The 21,311-nt window shown below is 33.7% G+C and overlaps 1 protein-coding gene across 9 annotated transcripts in view; it reads left to right on the top strand.

Moving 5' to 3' along the window:
- Positions 1-21,311, top strand: part of LOC309663364 (small membrane A-kinase anchor protein) — a 285,507-nt gene that overhangs the window by 17,134 nt on the left and 247,062 nt on the right. For 5 of the 9 annotated variants that reach the window (XR_014265199.1, XR_014265200.1, XR_014265202.1 and 2 more), the window contains exon 3: positions 14,343-14,416. The exons of 2 other annotated variants lie outside the window; for them this stretch is intronic. Coding sequence is in view for 2 of the 7 variants with exons in the window: in XM_082467355.1 (XP_082323481.1) it covers positions 17,710-17,863 (154 nt within the window). In the remaining 5 variants the exon portion in view is untranslated. Of the gene's footprint in view, positions 1-2,682; positions 2,741-14,342; positions 14,417-14,534; positions 14,558-17,703; positions 17,864-21,311 lie in introns of all 9 variants that reach the window. 2 more of the 9 variants (XM_082467354.1, XM_082467355.1) reach the window with 2 other exon arrangements.

The raw sequence follows: 21,311 nt of genomic DNA on the forward strand, positions 1-21,311 counted from the left end.
TTTTCCTTAAAGGAAGAAGAAACAAACTATAAGTGAAGATGGTAGTTCAAAAGAAGTACATGATATATCAGTGAAATATATAAATTGCTTTTAAATTTATAACTTTTATTCAAATATAAGGCACATATGTTCTATATTTATGAATCAATAATACAGTATAATGTAAGGCTGTGGGCCTTGGAGTTGGACAGCTTCAGGATTGAATTCCAGCTCTGTTCATTACTAGCTATGTTACTATAGACTGTTTAACTTCTATGTGCTTCCTCTGTGTTGTATAGAGGTAATATTTACTTTGCAGAGATTTGTAAAGATTAAGTGAGAGGAAATGTAAAGCATCTAGTACAATGCCTACCACATAGTAGATACTCAGCAATTATTAGTGCCCATCCCTTATATCTTTTCATCTATTTCTGAAGGAAATTTTACATTAAAAAAAAAAAATATAGCATTTTAAAAATGCTCGGTCTGTGCACCTAAGTATAACAAATGTATATCATTTTTGGTAAGTTACTCATCATAACAGTATCTATTCAGATGCCATCTTAATGATTAGATACTGACAATAATACTATGAATTTATAGTTAACTTTTTATTAAGCTAATAAAAGAGAGCCCCTGCATAGTTAAAAATAATTTATATTTTCTTTGAAGTTTGTTTTAGAATACGGATATTTTTGGTCTGATTATTTATAGTTCTTCAAAGAAAATAGTGAGAACATTTTGAAGGTCCAACCCAAGCAACTCTGGAAATTTATTAAATTTCTTTCTCCTTTTCTTCTCAAATTCTTCTCTCACTCACAACTCCATTTTAGAAACAGGTTACATCAACTGTCAATGACACAAAGTATCTTTCTAAGGTAGATCCCAAACTCTTGTTATTGTAAGACCTACTTGGGGTGGGTAAGTTTTATATATTTCCTGGGGCATATAAGTAATTAATGAAAGCTCCTATTCCAGCTTCTCCTTGTTTTGAATAAACAGATCATCTTTATTTCAACAAAAGCTTTAAGTGGCTGACAGTGTTGAAGAATTTGAAAGTTATATGTTTCCCAGAGATTTTACCATATCCTCTTTAGAACTCAGAATGGAATGAAATAGAAAAGTTAGAATAGGGACTAAAGCTCTTCGATGGTTCAGGGTAATAATAAAATAGCTAATATTCATTTAAAACTTACTATTTGCTAGATTCTATTCTAAACCATATATATGTGTGTATTTATCTACCTACCTATCTATCTATCTATATATAAATATACACACACACACACACACATATAAATTAACTCAGAGAACTAGGTGTTGCCTGAATTGTAAGTACAGCTTATAGGTGACTTGAAATTAAAATGAGGACTGCTTTAAAAAAAGGCATCTCCACAAACATGTGCATCTATATACATGTAATCACTATTACACATTCCACGCAATCTCCCAAGTCAGGGTTATGAGAGCCATTTTAACACCTCCCTGATGATCTCGTCAGTTCTACTTCCTAAAATCTCCTGAGTCTCTTTTGTCTTCTCAGCCTCCAAGGCCACCGCCCTAGTTCAAGCTCTAATCACTTTTGGCCTCAACCATTTTTAAAAACTTCTAGTCTCTTTTCCTCTAGTCCTAGCCACTTCTTGTCCATGTTTCATGTTGCTACCAAAGAATCTTTCTCAAATAGAAATCTAATCAAATCACTCGCTTGATTATAATCAGTTACAATTCAAATTTCTTAGCATGATATATCAAATACTTCATAGTCTGGCCTCTGTATCTCTTTTCAGCCTCATTTCCAATCATTTTTTCTCTAATACCCTGAACTTTGAAGTGCTAAATTACTTGAAGCTTTCCAGAATAAACCTGTTTTTCCTGCTTCTCTATATATTCCTCTGTTTGGAATACGTCTCCAATTTCCTGCTACCTAATTCCTGCTCTACCACACGTCAATCCAAGGCCACCCATCAAACTTTTACTTATTCTTATCCTTCAAGACTCAGAATTGATGTTAATTCTTGAGAATTAATTTTTGGTCTCCCTGAGCAAATTGAACACTCACTCCTTGATGTGTTTTAATAGCAACTGTATATACTTTTACCATCCATGCTATCTCATTTATTTTTCACATTATATACTTTTTTATATATAGATCCTCTCTCTGAATACTATCTTTCCTTCATTTTCCCATGACCATACTTTTTTCTACTATATAAAACTATATAAATAGATTTCTATGTAATATTATATATTACACATATAATATTGTAATGTATAATATATTAAGTCTATGTGTCTATGTTCCTTGTTAGATTTTGACACCCTGGAGGGTAAGGCCATCTTTTGTTTTTATCTTTATATGTCTTATAACATCCTGGTATATTGAAGTCACTAAATGAAATTTTACTTATTCATTTGACAGGTATTTGTTGAGGGCTTTTATATACCAGGAGCATTCTAGATGCTGACACAATAGCAGAGAACAAAGCACACCAAAGTCCTGGCCTTCATAGACCTTATTATATTCTGTGCTTAACGATTGTATAATTAATGTAAACTTGCTAATATCCATTCATGAAGCAGAGTTTGCTCTTTTTGTGTGTGAGGTCGTTTATTTATGTTCCTCTAAATATTAATCTGAATTATTATATTCTAAATGTTAATCTGAATTAATGCTATTATATTCTTTTTTTCTTTTTTTAATAGTGTAAGAATACCTCAAAAAGTCTCCCTCAGGAGTATCTCATCAATGACAGATGAAGAGGTTAGGATTAAATTAACTGAGAAATTTGTCAACTTTCAGGGACTAAATGACAGAAGAGTACAATTTTTATTAATAGTTCACTATAAAATAGTTTTATAAGAATTTAAGCTACTCTTCTGACTTTTTCCTTAGAATCCCAAATGCTTTCCTTATTTTTATGTGTTTGTATATTTCTAAATATTATTTATGTTTCACAAAAGGAGAGCAGCCTTAAACTGTATGTACAGTTAAGAGAGGGATTATTTACTACTGCTTGGTGGCACCTTATGGAGGTTGCTAGAAATTCTCCTGAACTTTATATTTGTTAATTAATTATTTCTAACATGTAAAAAATAATAGACTCTTTTGTGCTCACCACGCAGGTTTAATAAAGTTAGCCATATTTTCTTTAGCATTACCTACCTGGTAGCTTATTAGAAATGCAAAATCTCAGTACCACCCCTATCCTCAATCCTATTGAATCAGAATCTGCATTTTAACAAAATTCCCAAGTTATTTGAAACTTTGCTGTAAATCTTTTTAAAAAGAAAGATATATTTCCAGCTAAACTCCTCCTTTCCCACCCTATTCCCCTCCCTCTCTCACAAAAGGTAATAGCTATCCTAAAGGTGATATGTATTCTTCCTGTCCATATTTTTATATTTTTGTCACATAGGTTTGTATCCCTAATTATATTTAATACATGAGCACACACACTGTTTTTAAACTTTATGAAAATATATAAACATAGATTTTTTCTGCAACTTTTTTCACTGAACAGTATTTTTGAGGTTTATCCATGTTTTGCTACTTAGGAAATTCTTATCTGCCCCAGTGTTATCAAGATTTTCTTTCATGTTTTCTTTTAAAAGTTTTACCACTTTGCTTTTCATATTTGTCAGAGGCACCAGACAATTAAGAAGATGATTTTATTCAAACTTTTACAGTAGGAACAATGTTCATTAGTGAGGAACATCTCAAAGTAAATGAAGGGGGCTTGGGGTTTTATAAAGACGGGTAAGCAAGGAAGTGATAATCATTGAGGGAGGGTGGAGGTGGGTCATACCAAGAATATGTGAGGGCAGTGTGGCCTTCTGTAGTTAGTCAGTTCTGGAAACACAAAACGGTAAAGGGATTTCTCAGCTATCACTCCTTTTAGGGAACACAAGGCTCAGATAAAGTTCAACATTGTAACACTTAAGAATTGAATTCATCTAGAATTTATTTTGTGTATATTCAAATATTTCTCTTGTTATCATATGGATTGTCATTTTTCATTTATCCTAATGATATTTATTATTACAGAGGTCCATCCTTTCTCCACTGATTTCTGAATTTCCTATTCTGTTTCATTAGTCTGTTTGTCTCAGAGTTAGTAAATAGTTTTTAGTTGTTATAGCTTTATAAAGTAAATCTGTTCTAAATGTTTTTGAAAGGAGTATCCAGTTGTTGGGTGCAGAGTTATACACACACACACACATACACCCCTTCATTAGATCAGTCTTGTTAAATTGTGTTGTTGACACAAACATACATGAATTTTTGTTTGTTTGTTTATTCTGTTAGTTACTGAGTACTGAAGGAGGCTGTTAAAATCTTGCACTGTGATTGTGGATGTTTTTCCTTCTGGTTCTGTCCATTTGTACTGTATGTATTGTGAGGCTATGTTATTAGATGCATACAAGTTTAGAAATGTTTTATGTTGCTGACTAATGTCTTACATAATACTCTTTATAGCTAGAAACAAATTTTGCCTTTAAATTTATTTCATTTGTTATTAGTATAACTATGCCAACTTTTTGTTTCATTTTGTTAATATTTGTGGGCATTTTCCGTCTTTTTTGACCGTTTCTGTGTCCTTTAAAAAATCCTTTTATCTGGACTTTTGTTGTTGTTAAGTCTGAAAATCTTCTTTTAACTAGAAAACTTTGTCCATTAACAGTGGTAGTAATTATTGATATATTTAGCATATATGGTATTATATTATTTTTCCCATCTTATTTTTGTGCTTTCTATTTGTCCTGCTTTTTTCTGTTTCTCTCTCCCTCTCACTGTAACTTCTATAGATTAATTGAAGTTCTTTGTTTCTTTTCCTTGTTCCAGTGGGAGGTTTTTATTCATTTGTTTTCCTCCTGTACTAATTTGAAAGTTATATTGTTTCTATTTTTGTTTTCCTGCCTAAAGTACCTCTGGAAAATCTACATTTAGATATACAGTAAGCCATATGGCTTAGAATAGAGGATAGAGCTGAAAATTCATACTTGAAGTAATAGTTGTATAAGTGAAACCTTGGGTGTAGATAATTTATTCAAAGATTATACTGAGAGGGAGAAAATTTGGAATTAAATTTATTTAGAAAATAAGAATGGAACCCTAGCCAACACTAATATTTTAAGGAATAGAATGAAACCATAAAGATTATTGAGAAGAGGCAGCCAAAGAGATGTTGCAGAGTCAGGGGAGACTACAGTGGTCTCAGAAGCCAAGGGAAATGATAATTTCAGGAAGGAGGGAGAAGTCAGTATTAAATGCTTAAGAGAGGTCGAATAACATAAGGATTGCAAAATATCCTTTAGTTTCAGCAGTTTAGATTGTTGGTGATCTTAGCAGGAGCACTTTCAGTAGAGTAGGAAAAACATATCTATTATAGTGAGCTGGCAAGTTTATGAGAAAAGAAAGAAGAGTGTACACATGAAGTATTACATGATGCAGATAAAGTATGTTAGCTAAAGTGGGATATGAAGCCAAGTGAGAATTTTTGTTTTTAACATGTGAAAAAAAACTTTAAACATATTTATATATTAGGAAAGAGTCATAGAGAAGAATGGGTAAAGGTGCAGAAGAGAGAGAATCATTTTTTTCTTTGTTTTTGTTTTTTTTTTAATTAATTTTTATTAGAGTATAGTTGCTTTACAATCTTAGGTTAGATTCTTTCTGTACAGTAGAGTGAATCAGTCATACATATACATATATCTACTCTTTTTTAGCTTTCCTTCCCATTTACGTCACCACAGAGCACTGAGTAGAGTTACCTGTGCTATACAGTAGGTTCCCATTAGTTATCTATTTTATACATAGTAGTGTATATATGTCAGTCCCAGTCTCCCAGTTCATCCCACCCTGCCCTTCCCCACCTTGGTAACTGTAAGTTTGTTCTCTATATTTGTGACTCTATTTCTGCTTTGCAAATAAGTTCTTCTCTACCATTTTTCTAGATTCCACATATAAGTGATATTATACAATATTTGTTTTTCTCTTTCTGACTTACTTCACTCTGTATGACAGTCTCTAGGTCCATCCACGTCTCTGCAAATGGCACAATTTCATTCCTTTTTTAATGGCTGAGTAATATTCCATTGTATGTATGTCCCACATCTTCTTTATCCATTCCTCTGTCAGTGGGCATTTAGGTTGCTTCCATGTCTGGGCTTTTGTAAATAGTGCTGCAGTGAACATCAGGGTGCATGCATCCTTTCAAATTATGGTTTTCTTCAGATATATGCCTAGGAATGGGATTGCTGGGTCATATGGTAGCTCTATTTTTAGTTTTTTAAGGAACCTCCATACTGTTCTCCATGGTGGCTGTACCAATTTACGTTCCCACCAACAATGGAGGAGATTTCCCTTTTCTCCACACCCTCTCCAGCATTTATTGTTTGTAGATATTTTAATGATGGTCATTCTGACTGGTGTGAGGTGATACCTCATTGTAGTTTTGATTTGCATTTCTCTAATAATTAATGATGTTGAGAATCTTTTCATGTGTTTGTTGGCCATCTGTGTATCTTCTTAGGAGAAATGTCTACGTAGGTCTTCTGCCCATTTTTTGATTGGGCTGTTTGTTTTTTGATATTGAGCTCCATGAGCTGTTTGAATATTTTGGAGATTGATTCCTTGTCAGTTGCTTTGTTTGCAAGTATTTTCTCCCATTCCAAGGGTTGTCTTTTCATTTTGTTTATGGTTTCCTTTGCTGTGCAAAAGCTTTTAAGTTTAATTAAGTTCCATTTGTTTATTTTTGTTTTTATTTTCATTACTCTAGACGATGGGTCAAAAAAGATTTTACTGTGATTTATGTCAAAGAGTGTTCTGCCTATATTTTCCTCTAAGAGTTTTATAGTATCCAGCCTTACATTTAGGTCTTTAAGCCATTTTCAGTTTTATTTTTGTGTATGGTGTTAGGGAGTGTTCTAGTTTCATTCTTTTACATGTAGCTGTCCAATTTTCCCAGCACCAGTTATTGAAGAGACTGTCTTTTCTCCATTGTATATTCTTGCCTCCTTTATCATAGATTAGGTGGCCATAGGTCGTGGGTTTATCTCTGGACTTTCTATCCTGTTCCACTGATTCATATTTCTGTTTTTGTGCCAGTACCATACTGTCTTGATTACTGTAGCTTTGTAGTGTAGTCTGAAGTCAGGGAGCCTGATTCTTCCAGCTCCATTCTTCTTTCTCAAGATTGCTTTTGCTATTCAGGGTCTTTTATGTTTCCATACAAAGAATAAAATTTTTTGTTCTAGTTCTGTGAAAAATGCCCTTGGTAATTTGATAGGGATTTCACTGAATCTGTAGATTGCTTTGGGTAGTACAGTCATTTTCACAATATTGATTCTTCCAGTCCAGGAACATGGTACATCTCTCCATCTGTTTGTGTCATCTTTGATTTCTTTCATCAGTGTGTTATAGTTTTCTGAATGCAGGTCTTTTGCCTCCTTAGGTAGGTTTATTCCTAGGTATTTTATTCTTTTTGTTGCTATGGTAAATGTGATTTTTTCTTTAATTTCTCTTTCTGATCTTTCATTGTTAGTGTATAGGAATGCGAGAGATTTCTGTGCATTAATTTTGTATCCTGCAACTTTACCAAATTCATTGATTAGCTCTAGTAGTTTTCTGGTGGCATCTTTAAGATTCTCTATGTATAGTATCATGTCATGTGCAAACAGTGACAGTTTTACTTCTTCTTTTCCAATTTGGATTCCTTTTATTTCTTTTTCTTCTCTGATAGTTGTGGCTAAGACTTCCAAAACTCTGTTGAATAAAAGTGGCAAGAGTGGACATCCTTGTCCTGTTCCTGATCTTAGAGGAAATGCTTTCAGCTTTTTGCCATTGAGTATGATGTTAGCTGTAGGTTTGTCATAAATGGCCTTTAAAATGTTGAGGTAGGTTCCCTCTATGCCCACTTTCTGGAGAGTTTTTTTAATCATAAATGGGTGTTGAACTTTGTCAAAAATTTTTTCTGCGTCTACTGAGATGATTATATGGTTTTTATTCTTCAGTCTGTTAATGTGGTATATCACATTGATTGATTTGCGTGTGTTGAAGAGTATTTCCAACCCTGGGATAAATCCCACTTGATCAGGGCCTGTGATCCTTTTAATGTGTTGTTGGATTTGGTTTGCTGGAATTTTGTTGAGGATTTTTGCATCTATGTTCATCAGTGATATTGGCCTGTAATTTTCTTTTTCTGTGATATCTTTGTCTGGTTTGGGTATCAGGGTGATAGAGGCCTTGTAGAATGAGCTTGGGAGTGTTCCTTCCTCTGCAGTTTTTTGGAAGAGTTTCAGAAGGGTAGGTGTTAACTCTTCTCTAAATGTTTTATAGAATTAGCCTGTGCAGCCATCTGGCCCTGGACTTTTGTTTGTTGGAAGACGTTTTTTTTCCAGCTTTAGCATGCTTTTATTTACTTGGTTCAATTCGTTATTTTTAACAACAAAATAAGTACCTGTCAATCACCACTCACAACACAGCTAAGTCCTTAACAGTAATTACCATTTGTTATAGTCGTTCCCACCATAGCATCTCCAAGCTTATACTCAATATTACCTTGCTTTCCATGTTGTATAGTTTTATTGTATCTATTCAAATTCCCATAATGTATCTTTATTTTATTTGCATTTAACTGTATTCAAAGGGTATCATACTGTATACAGTGTTTGGGGACTTACTTTTTATTTTTTTACTTAATATTATTTCTGGTACCTTTTTAAACTGCATATTCTACTGTGAAGACCCATCCATATTTTGCATTTGCTCATCTCTTGGTTGCATCATCGTATTCCATGGAGTATGATGGAACTGTAGAGTACATTCTACAGTTTATTCACCCGGGTTCCTATGTTGGCATTGGGTTGCTGTCAGGGGTGTGCTCTGGTGAATGGCACTGGTTTTTTAGTCCACTCGGGCTGCCTATCACAGACTACCACAGACTGGGTGGCATAGAGAAATTTATTGCTGATAGTTCTGGAAGCTGGAAGTCCAATAACACTAGGGCTTAACACAATGCACTAGCAGATTTGGTGTCTGGGGAGAGCCTGCTTCCTGGTTCATTGACGGCTGTCTTCTTGCTGTGTCCTCACATGGTGTGAGGTGAGGAAGTTCTTTGGGGTCCCTTTTATTAGGACACTAATCCCATTCATGAGGGCTCCACCCTCATGACCTGATCACCTCCCAGAGGCCTCACTGCCTAACACCATCAGATTGGGGGTTAGGATTCAACCTAACCTAATTTAACCTAATTTAGGGGGACACAGACATTCAGTCCATAGCAGTGCTGCTCTGAACATGTGTCCTATTACCCAGGGGTGAAGACATCTCTTATGCACATTGTTGGAAGATTTTTAATCACAGTTTCAATTTCCATACGTGTGATTGTTCTGTTCATACTTTCTGTTTCTTCCTGGTTCAGTCTTGGAAGGCTGTATCTTTCCAAGAATTTGTCTATTTCTTCTAGGTTGTCCTTTTTTTTTAAAATTTTTAAAAATTTTTGGCTGCGTTGGGTCTTCATTGCTGTATGCGGGCTTTCTCTAGTTGTGGTGAGTGGGGGCTGCTCTTTGTTGCAATGTGTGGGCTTCTCATTGCAGTGGCTTCTCATGTTGCACAGCACAGGCTCTAGGCGCACGGACTTCAGTAGTTGTGGCACGTGGGCTCAGTAGTTGCGGCTCATGGGCTCTAGAGCGCAGGCTCAGTAGTTGTGGCACACGGGCTTTCTTGCTCCACAGCATGTGGGATCTTCCTGGACCAGGGCATGAACCGTGTCCCCTGCATTGGCAGGCGGATTGTTAACCACTGCACCACCAGGGAAGCCCATAGGTTGTCCATTTTATTGACGTATAGTTGCTTGATCTCTTATCATCCTTTGTATTTCTGTGGTGTCTGTTGTAACTTCCCTTTTTTCATTTCTGATTTTATTGATTTGAGTCCTCTCCCATTTTCTCTTGATGAGTCTGGCTGAAGGTTTATCAATTTTGTTTATCTTCTCAAAGAAACAGCTTTCAGTTTCATTGATCTTTGCTATTGTTTTCTTCGTTTCTATTTCATTTATTTCTGCTCTGATCTTTATTATTTCTTCCCTCCTACTAACTTTGGGTTTTGTTTGTGCTTCTTTCTCTAGTTGCTTTAAGTGTAAGGATAGGTTGTTTATTTGAGATTTTTCTTGTTTCTTGAGGTAGGATTGTATTGCTGTAAACTTCCCTCTTAGAACTGCTTTTGCTGCATCCCATAGGTTTTTGGATTGTTGTGTTTTTGTTGTCATTTGTTTCTAGGTATTTTTTGATTTCTTCAGTGATCCATTGATTGTTTAGTAACATATTGTTTAGCCTCCACGTGTTTGTTTTTTACTGTTTTTTTCCTGTATAGTAAGTCCCCTTCATACGAACCTTCAAGTTGCGAACTTTCAAAGATGCAGATGTGTGTTCCATCAATGTCAGGCATGAGAGAAATTACAGCTTGCCTTCCATCTCCTGTTGCTGATGATCCTTCAGCTCTACCATCTCCCACCTCCTCTCCCTCCTCCAGTCAGTAACTTCTTGCCTGTTCACTCAATAGCACCTCCCGTATGCCAGCAAGGGAAAAACAACAAGTAACATACAAGAGAATTCCCATAAGGTTATCAGCTGATTTTTCAGCAGAAATTCTGCAGGCCAGAAGGGAGTGGCAGGATATATTTAAAGTGATGAAAGGGAAAAACCTGCAACCAAGATTACCCAGCAAGGATCTCATTCAGATTTGACAGAGAAGTCAAAAGTTTTACAGACAAACAAAAGCTAAGAGAATTCAGCACCACCAAACCAGCTTTACAAGAAATGCTAAAGGGACTTCTCTAGGCGGGAAACATAAGAGGAGAAAAAGACCTACGTAAACAAACCCAAAGCAATTAAGAAAATGACAATAGGAACATACATATCAATGATTATCTTAGGGACTTCCCTGATGGTGCAGCAGTTAAGACTCCACGCTCCCAACGCAGGGGGCCGGGTTCGATCCCTGTTCAAACTAGATCCCACATGCATGCCATAACTAAGAGTTTGCATGCCACAACTAAGGAGCCCACCTGCTGCAACTAAGGAGCCAGGCTGCTGCAACTAAGACTAGTGCAACCAAATAAAATAAAATCTTAAAAAATAATAATTACCTTAAATGTAAATGGATTAAATGCTCCAACCAAAAGACACAGATGAGCTGAATGGATACAAAAGCAAGACCTGTATCTATACTGTCTACAAGAGAGAATCATTAATAGACTAAGATAGAGATGGGATTCAACAGGGTAGGAGGAGATAAAATAGGAAGTGATTACAGGAATGGAGTATTGAGGACCACTTTCTATCCAAGGTCAGGTACATACCCTAGCTATGTTTAATTGTGGAGTGCTGTATGTCATGTAGTGCCTTTACTTGGGGAAAACATTTTAACTACTAGCAGAGGAAGAACAGATTTTAGCATTTTTTTTTCTCATTTTTCTTCATGACTGTCCAGCTTCTTTCCAGTACTTTTAACTAGCCCTAGCTGTGAGAAATGGAGATTTCTCTTTAGACCTCAGTCATGTAGGGTCCCAAGAGATTTAATTATTCTTCTCAATTAGGCCGTGCATTGTGCCCAAGTACCTATGAACATGAAACCTACAGTGGTTCTAGATGATACCATTTATTCATTTTTCTTTGTAGAGAACTGGGCTTATCATGTATAAAACCCTGCTTCTGGAGGTGTAAGAATCAGGCTGAGCTGCCATTGTTTCAATATCACTTATATTTCATGTCAGGGTGATTGGGCTTTACTTGGCAACTGTTAATTCTAAGAATTTAAAGAATTCTGTAATGTATCTACATACTATCTGCAGTGTCAGCTTTGCATATTTGTTCTACCTTTACCAATTTGAATTTTTTTATATAACAAGAAAAGAGAAGCAAAGCAGAAGCTGATCTGTGGTATTTTGTCTCTGTCAACTTCCTGAGAGTTATGTATCATTAGAAACAAATAGGCCTTTTTTGTTCACCTTCTTATTCTAAGCATATCTAAAAAGTTTCTTATATTGCCTCAAGTATTTTTCATAAGCAGTTCTCATTCTGGACTAACTAACTTCAAGGACTCAGTTTTTGTGGGTTAGTAATGTCATTGCTGTAAATATGAGCAGTTGTATACAAAGTATGTTCATGTATTGTCAGCTTAATCATTTTGTTTTCTGTTCTTTGTATAGACTCTCGGAAAATATATTAACTCATGTTTCCTAAGTCACCACATTATTATTTTCATTGAGATAATTGGTGACTGTATTCTTAGAAATGGGATAAAAATGTTTTTCAGCCTCCACTCTTTTTTGATCCATAGTCAAGATCTTTGACCATAGATTCAAACCTGTTTCTATAATAATTTTGAAATCTTACTTCTACAATCCAAACTATGTGTCTTTTCCTTTGTTTGGCTGTTGTCCTTTCTCATCCCTGTTATCTGTGAGTCTGCTGTCTCTCTGTTTTCTTTGTATATTAAACCTTTAGTTATTACCTTCCTTCTCTCTTCTTCTTTATAACTTGCTATCCTAAAAAATTGTCTATATTCTTTCTCTTTTTACTTCCTGTTGACTTTTTTAGATTACTTTATGAATTGTGTCACTGCTATCATTTATTTTAGAAAAGGTAGGAAATTTTGTTAAAAAAAGGAAAAAATTCTAAATTCCCACCCAGACTCAATTTCTATCCTTTTAGGTTTTTTTCTGTGAACATGTACAGTATTCATGAAATTAGGATAGTATTAAACATGTTGGTCTATATCTTGCTTTTCTTATCAGTGATCTTGAACCCATTTTTATGTCAGTATATAGAGATTTGAATCACTGTTTTATTCATAGCATAGTACATTCTTATACATACAGATTTGCTAGAACTTATTTAAACAGTATTGAATCGTTGCAGTTTAGTTTGCTTCCAGTTATTTCTCCCCATTTTAAATAATTCAACCCACAGACATATTTTTACAAAAATGTATGCCTATTTGTTTATTTGCTTAGGCTAAACTCATAAGATGTGAGATATTAGATCTAAGAATATGACTTTTAAAAAGATATTTTATGCATCACACATTTATCCCCCTAAAAGATGGTATCAGTTAACTCTCACATCAGCAATAATTGTGAGTGGAGATTTTACCATACTTTTGCCAACACCAGCCATCTTTGCTCATCAGGCAAGTAAAATACCTCCCTATTATTTTAATGTGCATTTCATTGATTACTACTGAATATAAAAATATTTTCACATGTTAATTGGTCATTCTGTTTCTTCTCTTGTAATGCCCTGTTCAGTTCTTTACCATTTTTTTTCTATTGAGAGTGCCAGTAGTTTAATTATTTGTAAGAACACCTATATTGGAGAGAATAGACTTTGTTCTATATATTAAAAACAGTATTGCTGGTTCATTATGTGTATTTAACTTGGTGATGGCATATTTTGCCATGTAGATGTTTTTGGTTTTTATGTAACCAAATATATTAGAAGTTTCTCTTAGGTTTTTATTCTCAGTATTCTCAGAGAAAATAATCACAGTTCAAAATTATATAAATATATACTTATATTTTCTTCTGGTACTTTTTAAATTTAATAAAAATCTTTAATTTATATGAAAATTAATTTGGTATAAGAAGTGACATGGGTATCTACCTTTTTTTTCTAAAATATTAGCCAGTTAACTTAATAAATAAATCATGTAAATCATCATTTAACTGAAATGCTGCCTTTATCATATGCTAAATTATTATATACAATTATATACACACTCAAGTATATTAGCTCTGTGTGCTTGACAGTTGCTTAACCTCTGCACTTTTCTCATCTGTAAAATGCAGGTAATACTTATAAATTTATTGTAAGAACTAAATATAAGTCCTAAAATGAAATACAAATATGAATTAAACATGTATCATTTAACACAATGATTGACCCACAGTATATGCCCAATAAATGAGTTATTATTGTTATTTATTTTTGTTATTAATATTGATGAGTTATTTTGTTATCAGAACCATACTTTTATAATTATTGCCATATAAATTTTAATATCTGGTAGGGCAAAATTTCCAACTTTATGATTTTTTGAAACCTAGGAGATTGTATTCATCTTCATATGTTAAAATTTCATCTATCTTTATTAACTGTTTATTCTGTACAAGTTATATAGATACCAGATGCTCTAAATATTGTTCTTAATTATCTTATTTTTTGTTTTTTCCTGAGAAAAATTATTAGATATCTTATTTTTCCTAGAAAAATTACTAGATATGTTGTCTTCTTTAGTTATCTTTTATTTCCAATGCTACAGTTTCTTAAATTTATAAAATATTTTATTCATATACTTTCAGAGGCTTAATATGAGAATTAAGAAGTTTGGTACAATTACAAATGAAGAATTCAGAAAATCACCACGAAATTCTTGGTAATTTCTGCTTTTCTAATTTAAAGTCTTTTTTTTAATGCAAAATGTAAAATATTTTCTACACTAATTGCATAATTAGAAATTTCTCATAGAGCTTTTCTTTATTTTTTCTTTAAAGCTTTGGATTCAATATGTCAACTGGTATGTACTGTCACTATTAAAAGGATTGTATGAGTGCTTATAAATATGCTGTTAAAATAAACTTGTGTAGGACATAAACACTATAAGTAATAAGTCTCAGAATTATCCTTTTTTGGTCAGCCATAAAAAATCCATACTTCAGTGTTCAACTTTTGCTTTCTTTTTATTTTTTTCATAAATCAAAAATTTTTGTTTGAGTTTAACCAATATAGATTAGTATTAGGAAGGTTATCAATTTTTACTGCACAACTTGGCAGCATATATTTTCTTTCCCTTTCATTGTTCAAATGCATCAAATAAAAATGATTATTAATGATCTCTTAAGGAGCTAATGAGGTAAACTAAAGAGATAGAAACCAACCATTGGGAGATGAGGAAGGAAGGAAATACTATGGATTTAACAGGATAGATAGTAGAAGATATTTTAAAATAGGTTTCTTGAGGATCTTAGTATAAGAAAAATTAGAAACATGAACTATAGAGGAAGCATTTATAAATGGAAGATCATGGAGTAAAAATTGAACAAGATAGCTAAAACTTATATAACTATATATTTAACTTAATACTTTTCCTTGAAAGATATAAAAACTTTAAATACTGAATATGTTATTAGGTTTAATTTTAATTATGGTAGGAGATTATAGGTTGATAAAATTAATCCAGAATAGTATGAACAATATGGAAAATAATATGATTGCATGTATTTAAGTTATGCTAAACAATTTTAAAATAAATTCCTTACCACTATGCTTAGATAGCTGGATTATTGCTAAAATACTACACAATAATTTACATTCATAATGAGGATTCTTAGAGCAAGACAAGATCTTGAAGCGATTTTTTAATCATTTAAGGAAGATTAAATTTTTTTCATTGTAGTTTGTGTTAAGTATATCTTATTCATTGTATTTTAGTTCTTTAAAAATCGATAGCCAACATTATCATCACTGTTAGAATCAGTAAATATTTGAATGTCTTTTATATGTAAACATTAAGTTAAATTGTTAGCGCATTCTGTATTGGAAAGGGAGATGATACATTGCCTGTAAAGATACTTCAGATGATAAGGCAGCAAGACTGAATGTGTATATGACTTTTGGAAAGTAAACTTTGTATTTTATAGTCATTCTTTATGTAAAACTTTTACAAGTATTGAGTGAGAGTGATTATTTAGAAGATTATTCAAAACTTGTTTTCTTTGATTTATGTACAACTTTCAGTAAAGCTTCTATAGCTTACAATAAGTTTTAACTATTCATGTTGATTGAATTGTGATTAGTATTTACATTAGGAAATACAATGAGCAAATCAGTAACTCCGTTGCCTCACATTTATGGATAATGCTTGATGGCTTACAAATTGCCATCACATACATTTTTATGTAATCCTTGCAGGAATATTGTATTACTCTGTTTTTCAGATGAAGCACAAAATGTTTAAATGACTAACCCAAGGTTTGTCCCTGCAAATCTCTGTACTCTTGGTTCACTTCCCTTCTTCTACAGAGTTGCTTACAGAATTATGGTCCCATTTGTACTTTGTTATAAAGACAAATTATTTGTTTCTTTTAGTCAACTCTGAATGTATTAAAGTTGTTAACACAGCATGGGAAAAGATTACCTAACTGGATTCCTTAATGTGAAATGTAAACACAGTTTCCTGGTGAGTCATTTTGGCCATGTTGAAGACAGTACCTGTTCTTTAAAGTCACTTTTGGGATAAGATATTTGAAAAGAAGGAATGGTTTTCTAAATCTTTGTGCCATAACTGAGTGTAGTGAATTTCAGTCCTTAATCCTCACATTTACCTTAAGAGAACCTACATTAAGAGAAAATATGGCAAAAAAGGATGATTTTGTGTACTACAAAGAACACTGGATCTAGAGTGATAAGGCCTGTGTTCAAACAATGGTTCTGGTACTTACTAGTTCAGTGACTGTAGAAAAATCATTTATCCCCTTTGATCCTTAGTTTCTCACTTGAAAAATGGGGAAAAGAATACTGTTATCATCTGACGGGATTATTCGATGGAACAAGATCATATATATCAAAGCACTATATAGTTATTTTAATTTATTGCTACTAATAGAGTATATATTTATGTATCTCTGTCACTTTTCTATCCAAAAGAGAAGGACGGGGTTAAATAGGCCTCTCTGATTCTAAAACTCTATCACCAATAAGTAAGATTTACAAATAAATACTTAATTCAGGACTGAAGTTTCCACCTAAAAGAAAACTTGATATAGTCTTTGATAAGAGTAAGATACATTGTGTACTACAACTATTTCGTAATTTATTTGTTCTCAAAATCTAGATTTTTAGTCTTTTGAAAGTAGGGACAACAGTTTTATTTCCTAAGAAGTTGATACTTTAGTTGCCAAACACAGTATACCATGTTTCCATTCATATGAAGCTGCTTAGAGAAATAATTTGAACTTTAAATATTGTTTATTATTTTATTTTAAAAATGTGAAAATGAGGACGTTTACCTCAGTCCAGGGCTGACAGAATAAAGGATATCGCTAGACGTAGGTACCTAGGACAAGACTGATATTCACAATCCCCCTACCTGCCACACTCATCAAAGTCTAACCTCATCCATTTGGGAAAAAAATCCGTAGCAGGTAAGGTAGTTTTAGATTCCTCTAGTGAAAGGAAATTTTTATCCTTTGTCTTCAAGGTTTATAGTCTACAGGATTACCTTGAATCTTTGGCCAGTATTGAGATTTTGGATATTTATTGTGTTAAAAAGTGCTTCCTATCCCCAGTCTGTAGTCAGTTGATAATCATCTATTAAATTGAGTCAGAACAACATATGGATTTCTAAGTTCTCATCAGCAGTGGGAAGCTGTGCTTTAATCACTCATTTAGCATGTGTTTGAACAAGAGGGGACTTGAGAATTCCTCTCTGGCATTTACATTCAGCTTTAGGAATATAGATTTTTACAGCAAAAGTTGAAAATTTCTTTCCAGTATTGGGGAGGACTTTAGGCAAGCAGATGTCTCAAGGAAGGAAGGTGACAATTTGGTTTACCTTTTACATTAATTTTAGAGTGATATATTTTTCTCCAGTTTGAACTGGTTTACAGACAAGAGTGAGCAGAGTAAAAGAGCAAATAACATTTTTCACTCATTTTAAACCAGGTCTTCATGATGATATTACTGGAAGGGGACCCCTTCCAGGGTGTGAGAGTGGGCTCTTGTCTAAGACTCGGAAATGAATTGTCTGAGGAGACACACGTACTGACAAAGCAAAAGACTTTATTGGGAAGGGGCGCCCAGACGGAGAGCAGCGAGCAGCGGGGTAAGAACTGCTCTGCCATGTGGCTCACAGTCTCAGGTTTTATGGTAATGGGCTTAGCTTTCTGGGTTGTCTCTGGCCAATCACCTCTTTTGTGCCCATATTTGGTCCGATTCAAGGCCCTTCCTGGCAGTGTGTGCATCTCTTAGTCAGGATGGTTTACAGCATGAGGGTTTCTGGGAAGTTGGCAGGACATATTATGGGCTGGCATCTCCTCCCTCCTTTTGGCCCCTCCAGAATTCTTCCGGCTGGTGGTAAGTAGCTTATCAATTCTGTGTTCCTTATCGGGACCTCCTGTTGTGAGATAATTCATGCAAGCAGTTATTATCCTGCCTGGCAAGGATGGGCAGTCTCAGTCAGTGGTTCCCTAACAGTGAGATTTTGCATTTTACTTGAAATATGAATTCTCAGACTGTCAAATTTTCATTTTTGTTTCAACATATTTATCAAGCATTTAATATGTTAAGAACTATACTGAGTTGAGTACACTCATATGTGTAATCGTCAGAGTAATTCTTTGAGTATGATATTGTCGTCATTTTAAAAGTGAGGAAATGGATGTTTAAGGGAGAAATTAGTCCAAGAAATAGCTGATTAGTGCCATATCAGGCATTTGAACCTAACCTATGTCTTTCAATTCTATGTGTTTCTATGAAGGGCCAGAAAATTTTTCCTTCCACCTTTCTAGGTTCTTTGGCTGGTCTAATAATCAGATTGACAAAAGACATTAACAAGAGAAAAACAAACAAAATTGCATATGTACAGGTTCCGCATAAAAATGTAAAGACACAAAAGGCAGCCAAACATCCTGAGAGAAGGAAAGGGGTAGGGATCTGGGGATACAAAGGGGAGGAAGGCCCCTTCATAGGAAGCAGAGGAGATGTTTAGAAAACAAAAGCTGTGCTGTTATGCAGATAAGTTTCTTAGGTAAAAAGTGTCTCTGGTAATAGCTCCCTTCCTGGTACAGGCCCCCCTTTCCAGTGTAAATTTAATCAGTTTAGGGGCAGGAAAAGAACTTTTCTTAAATCTGCTGGAGTTTTGATTGCCTTTAGCGCAAATTAATCCTCATGCCAAAGTGGCATATTTTGGGGGTCACAGATTCTGCTCCCCTTCACTTAATTTTTGAAAATATGGAAGTATTTTTTAATTTTAAAATTAATTCCAGTTCACTGTAGAAAATTTGAAGACTACAGATAGAAAAGGAAATAAAATATCCATAATCTTACCGCATAAAAAAATATATGTTTACTTCCAGTATTTTTGATATATATATTTTACATAGTTAAGAACATTTGGTATATAGAGTCTTATTCTGCTTTTCTGTACTTTCTATTATACAAACATTATTCTATGTTTTAAAAATAATTTTAAGTGTTATTTTTAATAGCTGTGTAGTATTCTAGCATACAGATATACTATCATTTTTTAAAACATTCCTTTATTTCTTAATATTTAGGTTATAATTTCCCGAACTTTTTAATTTAAACTTTCTGGACATCATTTAATGCTTAAATTTGCAAACAAACAAGAAACCAAGAAAAATATTTGTTGGATACATAATTGCTACTTTGTATGAGAATTTTAAATTATATGAAAATTTTAATTTCTCATGTACGTATGGCACTTAACTATGCATATCTTTTAATCCCAATTATGTTAATTATACATACACAGGAAAAGACTAGAGGGAATTACACTAAAGTCTTAACAAGCTGCTATCATCTCTCACCTGGATTATTAAAACAACTTCCTAATTGACCTTTTAATTTCATTCTTCTTCCTTATCATCTGTTCTCCACATTGCAGCCAGAGCTGCTTTAGCTACAGAAATCATTTAAAATTATTTCTCTGCACAGAACTTCCAGTGACTTTGTCAGAGTAAAATCTAGAGTCCTAACTGTGGCCTGCGAAGTCTTACATTTTTTATGCCTCCCATCTGCAACTTCCATTTTCTCTGATTCTAATATTCTACCTCTGATTCCCTGTTGCATTCCTCTAGCCACACTGGCCCCTTGGATGTTCCTTCAAAGTGTCAAACATGTTCCTTTCTCAGGTTCTTTCCAGTTGCTTTTCATTCCAAAACCCTGTAGATACCTGCACTGTTTGTTGACTGACTTCCTTGAAGTTTCTGTTTGAATGTCATTTTATCAGACTTCCCTAGTCACTCTATAGAAAATAGCATTGCTCTCTTTCCATCACTCTGTGCTACTTATCCTACTTTTTCTTTCTACCAGTGACCTAGTCTATGTTTAATCATTTGTCACTACTCACTCGAATCTAAACTTCATGAAAACAGATTTTAGTCATTGCTGAAACATAGACTCTAAAACAGAGCAGGGCATGTAAAGGGCATTCAATAATTATTTATTGAATGAATGAATGTTTTCTCTGAGTAGTAGAATTTTAAGTGGTTTTCATTATCTCCCAAATACTTTTCTATACTTTCTAACATTTTTTGCTATGTTGGGCAAATACTATTACTTGCACAGTGTAACAGCTTTAATAAATAGCAGTTTTTTAAAGAGGCTTTTTTTAAATTCTAAGAGTAAATAATAACATATTTGCTATGCATTTTTTGTTTGAGATATTTACATCTGTCTTTCATTCATCCCCCAAATCTGCCCAGTTGTCTAAATTGCTTCTCAATATGTTTACATACATCTTGTAGCCTATTGTGTTTATTTTCTTAAAGTCAGCTAACCAGTTGATTGACATCAGTGCCTCATACACAGCTTATATCCAGGGATCTATAATACTATCATCTGGGGGATTCATTTTACATCTGTCTTGAGTTGATTTCCATTTCCTGGATACCATGTCTTGCTCTTTCTTATTTTACTACCTTATTTTAGGGAGGTACATCCTCCAGTAGTTTTTTGGAAAATAAGTGCATGAGCATTAAATTTTTTGAGACTTGGCATATCTGAAATCACTTACATTTGACTGCTTATACTCAGCAGGATAGAGAACTCTAGTATGGAAAAAAATTTCTCACAGAACTTTAAAGACTTTACTCTTTTTTTGTCTTGGCTTCCAGAAGTAGTGTTATCTGAAACCATTTAAATCTTGGTCTTTTACTATCTGACTTGTTTATTCGCTTTGGAAACTTATAGGATCTTTTCTTTATCCTTAATATTCTGGAATTTCATGGTTATGTGTCTTGGTGAGGATTTGATTTTATCATTGTGCTGAGCACTCGGTCAGCCTTTTCAATTTTAAATTCATGTTCTTTGGTTCTGAGATATTTTCTTGAGTTATTTTTAGCTGGTTGCTTTCTGGGGGTTTTCTCTGATTTGTTTTATGAAACTCCTGTTGGAGATATACGTGTGTGTGTGTATATATGTATATACATATATACATACATACACATATACAGAAGCACACATATATACAAATACACATATACATATATATATAAATGATAATTATCTATCTCTTTTCCTGTATGCTT

This window comes from Balaenoptera physalus (assembly GCF_965194825.1).
Source record: "Balaenoptera physalus genome assembly, chromosome: 6".
In the NCBI taxonomy this organism is placed as follows: Eukaryota; Metazoa; Chordata; class Mammalia; order Artiodactyla; family Balaenopteridae; genus Balaenoptera; species Balaenoptera physalus.